General features: G+C 42.5%; 2 protein-coding genes across 5 annotated transcripts in view; both read right to left on the minus strand.

Annotated features, from left to right (window-relative positions):
* The window catches only part of ROR2 (receptor tyrosine kinase like orphan receptor 2), a 162,399-nt gene extending 161,166 nt beyond the window's left edge, over positions 1 to 1,233 (minus strand). The window contains exons 1-2 of one of the 2 annotated variants that reach the window (XM_069776897.1): positions 1,063 to 1,233; positions 956 to 1,032 (exon numbers count right to left, since the gene is read on the minus strand). In XM_069776897.1, coding sequence (XP_069632998.1) covers positions 956 to 1,032; positions 1,063 to 1,070 — 85 coding nt within the window. In that variant the 5' untranslated portion in view covers positions 1,071 to 1,233. Of the gene's footprint in view, positions 1 to 955 lie in introns of both variants that reach the window. The other variant, XM_069776896.1, reaches the window with a different exon arrangement.
* Positions 1,234 to 2,027: 794 nt separating this feature from the next.
* SPTLC1 (serine palmitoyltransferase long chain base subunit 1) overlaps positions 2,028 to 12,239 on the minus strand; it is a 58,376-nt gene continuing 48,164 nt past the window's right edge. For 2 of the 3 annotated variants that reach the window (XR_011323261.1, XR_011323259.1), the window contains 2 exons: positions 6,569 to 6,680; positions 2,028 to 2,463 (listed from right to left, as the gene is read on the minus strand). The gene's annotated coding sequence lies outside the window, so the exon portion shown is untranslated. Of the gene's footprint in view, positions 2,464 to 6,568; positions 6,681 to 10,633; positions 10,700 to 12,239 lie in introns of all 3 variants that reach the window. The other variant, XR_011323260.1, reaches the window with a different exon arrangement.

The following is a 12,239-nucleotide window of genomic DNA, read 5'->3' on the forward strand; positions in this document are numbered from 1 at the left end:
ACGGCACAAGGTCAGATGTTAATCGGGACAGTTTATTCAGCCCTAAAAGCAATCACGGAGCTCGCTGAACCGAGTCCTAGTGTTTCCTCAGCCCAAAGGCTGACCTCCTCGGTGCCCGAGGGTCGGCCAGGTACACGGATGAAGTGGGACTCTCTGAAGCTCAAAAACACACAGAAAAGAGACCCCGCCGAGCCTCCATCAGCTGCAAGCACGGCGGCTGCCCCCTCGCCCACTCCACTTTAATCCCCCCCTCCCCCCGCTCCTGGTTCCCGCTGAGATTCTGGCAACACTCAACGGCCCAAATAATAACAAGTTATTATAACCACTCCGAGGGGAGGGCTGGAGGGCGGGCGGAGTGAAGGAGGAGGCTCCACTCATTGCCATCCACCCTCGGCAACAACGAAACCCCGAACTTTTCCTTTGTTTTCTCCTTCTTTCTCCTCCCCCCCCAGTCGACACCCGTCAGCCTCGGTGCGCTGAAGCGGTCGGGGCTAGAGGCACGAAGCGCCCGCCGCCCGAGCGGGGCCGGGGCGCCGGGATGCGCTCGGGAAAAAGTTTTAGCGAGCCCTCCTCAGCGCCGCCACCGCTGCCCTCGCCTCCTGCCAACCCCCGCCCCCTCGTTAAAAAAAAAAAAAAGCAACATCAGGTTTCCATTTTGCCAAGAAGAACCAAAAAAAAAAACCCCAAACCAAAACCCACCGAGAGAGAGAGAGAGAGAGAGAAAGAGAGAGAGAGAAAGAGAGAGAAAGAGAGAGAAAGAGAGAGAAAGAGAGAGAAAGAGAGAGAAAGAGAGAGAAAGAGAGAGAGAAGCCGGCTGGCGATGCTGGCGGCTCCGCCGGTTCCCAACGGATTCGCGCAACCCTCGCAGAGACGGGCGCCGCTTTCCCTGCCTCCCCTCTCCCCCTCCCCCAAAGCAGCAGCACCCTCCCCTCCGGCCGGGGGTCCCGCTCCTTACCTGCCGCGCGGAGGCGGAGGAGCGAGGCGGCCGCCAGCAGGGCCAGGAGGCGGCCCGCCGCCCCCCGCCGCCCCGCCGCTCCCCGCCGCCCCGCCGCCGCCGCCGCGGGGACCATGCTGGCCGGCCGGCCGGCCGCCGCGGCAGAGAGCCCGCGGGCTAGCAGCGCCTGAGGGCGGAGCGGGGTCCGCTGCCGCTGCCGGGAGGGGGCGGGGGGGGCTCGGCGTTGCCGCAAACTTCTCCTCGGCACCGCCGCCCCGGCCCTGCGCTCCCGCTAACGGACTGTCCCCGACTGGGGGCGGAGGAAGCCGCGCGCCTCTCCCCTCCCTCCTCCTCCTCCTCCTCCTCCTCCTTCCCCAGCATCCCAACGTCACCCGGGACAAACCCGACACAGGGGAGGGGAGAGGCGCCGAGGGGCGGAGGGGACACGGACAGTCCCTGCGCTCCGGCACCCTCTGCCGGGGGCAGCCCCCGCCGACCGGACCGGACCCGACCCGACCCGACCCGCCCTGACCGGGGCAGCCCGCAGCCGCCTTTCCCTTCGCACAGGGGCGGGCTCGACGACTCCCAGGAGCCGGCAGGCTTGCCCCCCCCCCCCCCCGCCCCCCCTCTGAAGGGGGAGTGCTGGCGCCACAAGCCTCAGGAGCCTTCAAGCTTCCTCAGAAAAATCCCCAATAAGACAAAAAGAAGGCGGGCGGGGGGGCACGTCGGCCAAAACCGCTGCTGCTTCTCTCCTTCGCCTCCTTCCTCCTTCCAAAGGCACATTTGACGCCTTTCTGCACCCCCGCAGCAGGAAGGGATTGAACACGGCTACTCCTGCCCCCGAAACGTCGAGGGGCGTCAGCCCCGCAGCAGCGCGTACTCCCAGGGGCAAGGACCACCACCACCACCCCTGGATGTTCCTCTCCGCGCTCTGTCGTTCTCTCTCCCGTTAGGGTGCCAAAAGTAAATTTTGCTTTCTGTCTTTAACAGGCAGAAAATTATTCTGCTCCCAGTAAAGCTTTAAAAGATTTCAGAGTTATTTGCTACCAGAAGGAAGGGTGTTCTGAGCACAATTTTAATATGCTTTTCGAAATCCTCTTTAGTTTTTATTTTTTGCAGGTCAGAGAAATGAGCAGTCTAAGATAATGCAGAACTGTGAGCAGGCATCTGTTAACTATGTCACAGAAACTCCAAGAACACAGCAGCACCTGAATATTTGCATATTTTTAAAGTTATAATTAAGCAGCGAATTTAATCAGATATCTTCTCTGTAAATACAACATTCTTATTGTTTTAGACTTCATTTCTGGAGATTTGATGCTGAGTAGTGCTGAATACTTACAAACCCCTTTAAGTTCTTCCCCATCAAGCTCTAAATTCACAACTGTTTCAGTCAAATTCATTTTCCATTAAATTTATTTCTTATTGCAAACAAAGGCAAACACTGTAACGTATTCTTTCTTCCCACTTTTGCAGCCCGTTTCTTTCGTCTCAGATCTCCAGCTCCATCTTGAAAATTCTTCTGGCACCTAAGGATGACAAAGGGAGGTCCTGATCCCACTTCAGCAGGAATGTAGGACTGACTGAATTCAGTCCCTTGCCATCACAACAACACATTTTATAATCCCTTTCATAAACACATGAAACCTAATGTAAAAGTAGTGAGGATCTTTTTTATAAGCTCCACTCTTTAGATTAAAGGCTGCTCCAGACCTTGCCTCTTTGATGGTTAGAAACCTACTCCTAAATTCCAGCCTTTATGTATTCATGACCAGTTTATGCTCCTTATCTCTTGTGTCACTATTATCCTTTCACATAAATAGCTTCCCACTTCCCCTCTTTGTGGTATAAAATGACCAGAATCACACCCCAATCTTTATTTTGTTACACTAAAAAAGTGTAAATGTTTAAATTTTCTCTGAAATTATCAGTTCTGCATTCCTTGATCACCCTAACCCTTTTTCCTGCCACTCTGCCTATTCCCCCATCCCCCTGTATTTTTGGCAGTCCGATTTAATCTTTCTGAAGATGAGTGGCTCGAGCTCGGCATAGTATTGGAGATGCTTTCTCTACCGGAGCACCCCTAATTTCCTTTTGTGCTGCAAAGACTGATACATCCTGATGATTCCAGTACCTTTCCAGTTACAGATATTCTATGATGTGTTAGAAAATCTACATCCTCTCTTTCTTTATCGTTTCCAGTGTATACCTAACAGCAGAGAACTGCATTAAAATTCTATGTGTCTGGCCTCACAAATCTCTCCCCCCCCCTTTTTTTTTAATCTCAAGTCATCAAGACCAGTTCTGTCTGTAAGATATCCTGCTCCATCTTTTATCAAGAATACCTCTTGGCTCTGCATCAGCAAAAACTTTTGGCTGCACATTGATAATGTGTCTTAAGGCTTTTGTGAATACATTAAACCTATATTAAATATCACAGATCAATAGTGAAGAGCATCCCTCCACCTAACAGTTTGCAATTCAAAATTTCTCATTTTCCTCTCTTCTGCTAGCTCATCATCCACCTTACAGTCTATCTAGGAATCGCAATAAGCTCCATCTTAACCACTAACTTCCCCTATGGAGGTATATCAAATGTTCAACTCAAGTCCAGATGAATGAGATCCAGTAGGTCCTTTGTTTTAAAAATCACCGAAAGGAAGCTATTAACGTCACCTGACATGATATCTGTCTAGTAAATAAGTTTTATTCTAGTAATTTTCATGATGTTATTTTTTTCTTCCAAACTCTGTTCCAGAGCTTTATAAATTCCTGAGGCCAAACTAATAGATCTGTAGGTATCTGGATGACTTTTTCTCACTCTTCATAAATATCATCTACAGACCTGAACAAAGCCTTGATCTCTGGGGAAATGGGCAAGATCAGATAGCCACATAACCTGATACAGGAAGCATATGCAGCACATGAGCTGAGGATAACAAAAAGACTATATGCGCTTCTGCTCCTCTCCAAAATAAAGCTGTTATTTGCCACTGGTTATAAGTAGCCACCGTGTTTGTTACTTCCCAGTTACACGATACTGCACGTCCCCCAGACGCTTACATGGGAGGGATGCACAAAGGAAAGAAACAAAACCCAAATATAACTAGGCCTGCAGTTGAATGTATTCCTTCTCCTCTCCCCCATTTTTATTTTGCCACAATTCTGGCAATATCTGCTGTTTGGTTGTGATGATAAGCAAACTTCTTATTACATGATGGGATTAGTTTTTTAATGCAGGGGAATAGATTAACTCAGTGCTAAGACATTGCCCTGACTTTTACAACAAAGTTAAATTGCTTAAAACCTGTAGCAGTTACCTGCCTAAAACCTTACAAGCTCTGACTTTATGTTTCTCTGGAGCTTATGACTGTTTAGCTGACTTTCTTACCTTCCACACATAATAGGGGATAAAACTACTTGCATAAATTAGTCTACAGTTTGCATAATCCTCCCAAGAAACAATATTTTGCTTTTTTTTTCCGATGCTCTCAAAAAAGTCTCACAAAATTGCTAGTATATGGATCCAAATGATTTTTGCATTTGGGAATAAATTAGCATTTGATAGAAACCTCAGTTGTGAATTATTTTTCTGACTTAGCAGGGGAAACCAGTTGCGTTATGAAGGCTAAATGACTAGACCAAGTTAGCTAGTGAGAATTTAAGTCTCCTTCATAAACACAAATGATTTTGTCACTGACCACAAAAACTGCCATTTCATATTTCATATTTGCAGGGAGAATCACTTGGCAGGACCAAGGTGAAGTCACTACAGTGAAGAAACCACACTACAAATTCTTGCTCTCTATTGTAGAAAAATATGCACAGCAGCCAAAGAAGGATGGACAACTGCACATATCTTATGAGATGGTTCGCCCAACTCGGGTAAGCCATTAGAGTGCTCACTTGTGTCCTGCAGCATATGGTCCCAAACTGTTTTGTCACTACTTGACAAAGAAAAAGCTGTGCATGTATTTGTTTGCATGACCATATGGTACGTGCCTGACTGGAGTAGTTGAGAGCAATGGGCAAAGCTGGAATTCAGCCTGAACTTGCTTGGAAATCCCTGACAGAATTTGGATGGATTCCCTTTGCCATGTGTGTCTGCTTTCATAATAAATATAACAAAAGTAACTTTAAAGAATGTGCAAGATCAAATGTGGTGCAAACTTGAAGGTCTTAGTGTTCCTATAATCATTCTGCAAGCTTAGATAAGTTTTAATTGGTGCACTATCTTTATTCAAAACATTCATTCCACACCTAATCTTTCTATTCCTGTGATGAAAGCAGTGCAGAAAGCATTATTGCAAGTATTATCTACATGCTTCACATTTGCAAGATCAACTTTAGGGCTTTCTTCTACAATGGTAAAGTATGTCCCAGAGAATTCTGCTATGGGCCAAAACTGAAAAAAGGATTTAGGCATCTAAAATAGGATTCAGACAGGCTTCAGACACCCAAGTCCAAATTTGTAACCCAATAATGTACCTGTTTAATCTTGAACATCTCATTAGCTGTCTCCCATTTGGTGTACGTGTTCCTTGCACACCCGGACATTTATATATCGCCAGAACTGCCCCAGCCATAGCGACCAAATGCCCAGTTCCGCTGAGGTCCAGAAACTTTCCTGGCACAATGCTTGAGGCTCTTCACAACCTGTGCCTGATTCTGACCACTCAAACTGTTTTAGTCACTGTCTTCTGAAAAGCACAGCTTGGAAGGAAACTGTGGTGACAGTACTCAATGTTATGCATTGGTTCAGCAAATACCAGCCTAACATTTGAAGACGTGGGCTCTTAACCTTTCTCAACATCTAGGCCCTCAGGGAGTGATTTGGCCACAAGACACTCTGCAGAAGAGAAGGACACACTCTACCCCTCTTACTGAAGCTGTGCCATTGTATGTAAACACAGGTTATAGTCTCGGGATGGAAGTGAGAAGGCACAAGGGGAAACCCAGCTGTGTGTCTCAGGCACTGAGCAAGGTGTAGGAAGTCTAAGAGACTGGTCACCCTGTGACAGTTAGTGAATCACTGAATAAAACCAAAAATAGTTTTGGAGCAGCCACTCAAAGAACTGTGTGTTCACTGTCTACCTGCACATTTCTGATTGTTTTTTTTTTTTAAATGAAACTTGTAGCTATCAAAATAAAAAAATGAATTAGAAACACTCATCAGAAAACCTTTTCCTTCTCTGGAAGCAAAATAGTATCAGGTTTTGATCCACACTTTTAGACCATTATTTATTATGCTTTAAATATACACAACACTGAGATACATATATGTATATTAAAATAGCCACAATAAATATTTTGAAGGAATTTTTACCTCCAGAAGGTAAAGTCCATTTCTAAGTGGGCTCAGGATTCATCTCCCTTCTTGCTTTGCTTCTAGCTCTACACATACAAACATATCAAGCAGTATTGCCACAGAAGCCGGCCCACTACAGAACAAGCAGATCTGACAAGTATTCATATCATCAACACTCTTTTTAAAAGAAGATCAGCAAAGGTATTTCTCATCCCTAGAACCACAGGAAACAATAAACACAGCTTTTCTTTTATTTCTTAAGTTCAGATGCAGACAACACTCACAAAAATAGAGCTGATTCCCCTAACTTGTAAAATCATACTCACCTGATGATCTGAACAACATGCAGTGTCTTCAGACCGATGCCTTCTCAATTGTCTCAGTCATAAAAACTGACAGGGGGAAGAAAGCTGCATCTCTCTTCTCTATCCATTATTCCTACAGGTAAAACAATTAGAGAATGACTTATTGAAGATTAGAATCCGAACAGAGAATGGGATTTAGGTTTCCATTATACAAATTAAACAAGAACATGAATGTCTGAATTTAATTTAGAGCTCAACTAATCCTTGAAATTTTTATGATTACACTAAATAACGATCTTGGCATTTAGTCTCTCATACTCCAAAAAATAAAACTAAGATTCTTTTTTTCATGCAATTTTCATTATTGTTTGTTGTTACTTGTACTGAAATACTTACGTGTATTTATTTTAGTTGTTTATGTCAACCATCGCCATGGCACTAGAATGCTACAGTTTTGTAAATAACATGAACAATTACAATTGTAACTATTCAGCTTATGTAAACTCCAAAACAAGTTCTAGCTGTCAAGCTGGAGTGGCAACATTCAGACATTTGATGGATTTCAAAGTAAAAAAATGGTGTCTGTGTGCCCTTAACACCCTAAGTTACTTGCTGAGACCATACAGAACTATAAATCCATTACCCAAGATTTCAGTACTAGGATACTATGTTAAGTACTGCAGTTCACAAGACAACACCAAAAATCCACCATCCTCTCAGTGAGGCAGACACACCACCAGCAGTGGATCTAGACACCAGAGACTGGTATATTATGCAGCACAGAAGTACAGCTCAATTTTAAAATGCATCCGATCTTTGCAAGTCACCACAAAACCACACATTGTTTTATTTTGAAAGGTCATCATCTGGACATGACGGTGTCAGACAAACACTGAACTGAAGCAAGAGTTTAAAAGTCAGCACCCAAGGGATATTGACTACAGAGAATGCTCTTTTGAGAGCCTTGATGTACACATCAGTGTCTAAAGCACAATTGTGGGGCAAGTTGGGAGAGGGGAAAGAAGAGAAGGTGAGGATTTTTTTTGTTTGGTGTGGTTTGGGTTTTTGTTTTGTTTTGTTTTGTACTGAGATTTTGGTGGGTTTTGTTGTTGTTTTGGTTTGGTTTTTAAAGCTAGCCTTGGCTAGAGAACAGGCAGTCTTCAACATTGGCATGCAGGGGTACAGGGCCACAAACAGGAATCAGAAGTTGTATGCTCTGTTCCCAAGAGCGCTTAACAGTACTCCAGATGGGAGACATCTCATTACAAGCTTGTCAAAAGTGCATCAAAGAATGTCTTGGATTTAAAAAAAAAAAAAAAAAAAAGATGTGTATACTTGAGAAAGAGGTAAAATCTGGGAGAAAACTGGAAGCAGTCAGCACAAACTATTATTTCTTATGCTACATGAAGTTTCTTGCAGTTCCTCTGCCTTTGCAGTCACAAAACAGTCCCCAAACGGACAACAGACTCAGTCTAGCAGAGGCAGGCTAAACACATTGCAATCCCGCACTAGGGATCAGTCATGTGGTAAAAGGAAATTCCTCTCCTTCCCTCTTCTCCCCCCAAACTCGAGGGTACATATGGCATACACGCATAAGGGAGCAAGAGCAACCATGGAAAGAACTTCAAAGACAACACACAATCAGTAATGGGAACATGAATACAACTAAAATCCATTCGGTGCTGCTGTGTTCTGTGGTGTGGAGCAGAGGAGTGCTGTTGGCTCTCAGCATACATTCCCCAGTGTTTTCCCTTTGGTCCACAACACTGAGGAGGACAGTCTGCCACTTTTTTCCCTTCTCTCACCCACAGTCTGAACTTTAAGACTTATGAAAAGAAAACCCAGCATACTGATGAATATTAAATTATTTGGGATACCACAAGCTAACAGTGTACTCTACTACATTCACAGACCACTGTGCTTAGAGAATGGGAACCTGAGAGAGTGACATGGACTTGAACAGATGTACAAGCATGAATAAAGCTGCTTACACACAGACGCAAAACTAGTCAACAGTATAGATAACAGGGACTTCACGCCGAAGTACACGGAAGATGATGTGATTAAGTTAGATTCTATTTTTGACACATTTTAAAGACTACATAAAACCTTTTTTCCCCAGAGAGATTTGCAAAGCCAATCAGCTGGAAAGAAAACAACTGGGTCCCCAACTCCCACATGGGTCGTTAAGGTTCTCTTCTATTAAAAGCAGCATAGTGCTAGCAAGTAAAATTATTTTAAAATAGACTTTTTTGTTATATACAATTACAAGTTTGCACTGTGTCTGAATCGGTTATCAAATGGTTTTGATCTTGCAGTCCTACTACCTGTTATATAGCAGTTTTTCCTTCTTTGTTTCACCTTCTTTTTTGTCTGTGCACCAGTCCCATAAATACATACTTTACAAAAAATAGGAAAGTGAAATACTTCAGTTAAAGATGTTCTCTACCTCTTCTAATTCTCTTTACTGGAATTGGAACAATGTGAACAGTTATTCACTACACAACTACAAAAAGGATTCTGTGCCTTTTCTGTTCCTCTTCTAGGACTTTGTTTTTACTAAAGTACATTTTAAAATATCTAATTATCCCATCTCTTCTGTGTAGTTATGTTCTTTAACTTCTACAAGTAGGAAAACCTTATCTAAATATATTTTTCTCTTCAAGATCTTATTATCACCTCTTTTACATTCAATGTCTTTCATTCACAGAAGAGACACAAGAAGATTGGAGACTAGCAATAATTAGAAAAGTGATTCATGTTTTGTCTTAGGTTTAAATTGCAAGCTCAGCTGATCTGCCAAGGGAGGTAGGTAATTGCCTCAGCCTAGGGGCAGATTAGATAACTCTCCTGAATGAAATAGTCTTATCTCCATACACAACACAGGGAGAAGAAAAGGGACTGAAGGCAAGTGAATTGTTTCACCTTTTATTAGGGAATCAACATTTTTGTACCTGGTCAGCTACTCTGGTGGCACAGTGTCCTGTTTCGCTTAAGGAATCATGAGAATATGGTTCGTGGTTTGACTCCCATTTATGCAATTGAATTTCTGCCTGATCTGAGGCTCTGCTTACAGGGATCAGTACCCTTTGTCTGGCATCAGTCAGCATTTCCCACTTTGAGCAAAGAGGCAAGGATGGATTATCAGATCAGTCGCTACTGTTGTCCCCTAACAGCTGTAACATGAACAAGGTCAAACAGGAGAGAAAACGTGCTTTGGTTCCTATGTTGTTCAGAAGTTGCTGAGCCACGGGTTTTGATGGAGGTTTATCTCACTTGCGTAACATCAGCTGTGGCGCTACACAAGCGTCTACCTGCCCTACGTGAAAGCCTCTTAAATGAATACTTCCTGATATCTTTCTTTCCCAACCAACCATAGCAGCAGCAGCAGTCAACTTCTTGCAACAAATCTGTAATTAAATTAAATAGCACAGTTAAATTAGACTCAGATGCTCTGAGCCATTGCATAGACTTGATGATCTCTCTGAGACACCAGTGTCATTTTTGTGGAGAAGAGTTCATCTAAAAGGCCCCAGCATGTGCCAGTTGCTGCCTTGTGCAACAGCTAACGTTATGCAACGCTGGCCCAGCAAAACTCGGATCCTGAGCAGTACTGTCCTCTGTCAGGTTCTCAGTAACTACTGAGCAGCACAGGAATCAATCCAGCTAAATAAAATAGTAAGTGGAGAAACAGGACAGCTCATTTCCAACTCTGAGCTGAAGCCCTCTGAGAATGTCAAGGATAAGTGGGGAAAGTCTGAACAGCACTTTTTCTCTTGCCTGTAAGTTGTGGATAATAGGAAAAGAAAAGACAATGGAAGACAATATTATTTCTCTGTGTGGTTGGTTCTGAAGTACTCTGTATTTAACAGCAGTTAAGTCAAACAAGAAGGCATAGACTGATTTGGCAGAAAAGCTGCTGTTTAGTCTGTAACATAAAACATAAAAGGTCGTCTATTTAAACTTTGCATTTCTACAGTTGCATAGCTTTTAATTCAACAGGAGGGGCGAAAAGACAGCATAGATAATTGTACTTTTGAAAGGGTAGGAAAGGAATCAGGAGACTTTTGTTATCTAGTAACTTACAGCGTACAGGGCTGCTCACACTGAAATGAGCCTGAGTGGAGCAGACGGCTTGAGCCACACATGGCACTACAAATAAAAACAACTAAATAAATACATCTGGGTGGAAGGAACCATGAGAAATAATTTTTTCCACTGTAAAATGGGGGGGAAAACTGGAATTCTTTTTTCAGCAGAGCTGTTGCCAGTAGGGCTGAATCTGCAAACTACAGCTTGCCATGGATGCTAACCCCATTGAGGAATTTTCTTCATTAAAAAGAGCTTGAGTTCCTAGAACATGGAGACTGTACACTGGGTATATGTGTATTTTATTACTGATGTACCACAGACATGGTTTTATACTGATGTGTGTATATTATTGAAAGAACCTTACAAGATTTTCTAATGCAACCAACCACCAGTATCCCAAACCCACAATTGTGTTCCTTTTTGTTTAAATTCCTTGGAAAAAATGCCCTTAAAGTAAAACAAAGAAGACTCAACAGTGCAATAAGGAGAAGACAACTTAAAACACAGTTCTGCCTATATATTCATCCTACTTCCAGTTTCTGTTTACATTTGCAATTTCATAAAATTATCTGTTATTGTATTCTCAGGCAATAAGATTCCAACAAAAATTTAGCCAAAACATAAATATAGTCCTCATATGCAACATGACTGTGTTAATGCTAATGCTACTCTTGGAAATTTAACTTTTGCTGTTTACTTTTAGTTTATACCTTCAACATTTTAAGTAGCAGAAAAGAATCAACTGTTGCTAAGATTTCCAGGCCAAAGCCTAATAAAAAAAAAAAAAATCTCATCTTTAGCATTGATAATAATGCCGAAGGACTGTGATGTTTAAGATCTTAAAGTTAGCCTTCCTATTACCTACAGTAAACTCCACGGGGTTCATTGTGTTTATTTAGTGGTATATAAGCTCAAGGTGACTTCTAGGACTACTTGAAGCCATAGCTTTTTCAACTTTCATTAGCATTAGTGGGAATCACATACGTGCATCAGTGGCAGGATAAACTCTAAAAGAATCCATTTTTAAACCAAAAAGCAGACTTAAAGACAGATTTCTATCAGTGCATTTTACATGACTATGCAAGGATTTTGATTTGATCCACACTCAGTGGGGGTGCCTGTTATTCAAACCATGTGGTATCCACTTGGTATGCAGGGTATAATACTGCTGCTGTCAGCATTTGCTTTAAAATCTGATGCAATGTATTACAAAGAAGATTTGAACAATCATAACTAAAATTTGTTGGGAAGACTTGAAACAAAGGATTGAATGAAGTTGAAAACTTATGGAAACAATAAAATCTGAAATGTTATAAAAAGAAACTTAGTATCCACATGGGAACTATTCTACAACCTTCTTGGCAAATTTTAATCAGACTTGCCTAACAAAAGTAATATAACTAACTTCTATATAAACAAAAACATGCATACCTTCCAACAAAGAGATTAAACATTACAGTTAACATTTTTTAGGACTACCATATATAGGAATGCTTGGTGCAATCTGATGGCACTAAACTTAGAGAAAAATGCATAGCCAATCAGCAAAATAATTTCCAATACATATCTGTTTATCAGGTCATCTTTCACTGTTTTCCAC

This window comes from Haliaeetus albicilla, chromosome Z (assembly GCF_947461875.1).
Source record: "Haliaeetus albicilla chromosome Z, bHalAlb1.1, whole genome shotgun sequence".
Classification (NCBI taxonomy): Eukaryota; Metazoa; Chordata; class Aves; order Accipitriformes; family Accipitridae; genus Haliaeetus; species Haliaeetus albicilla.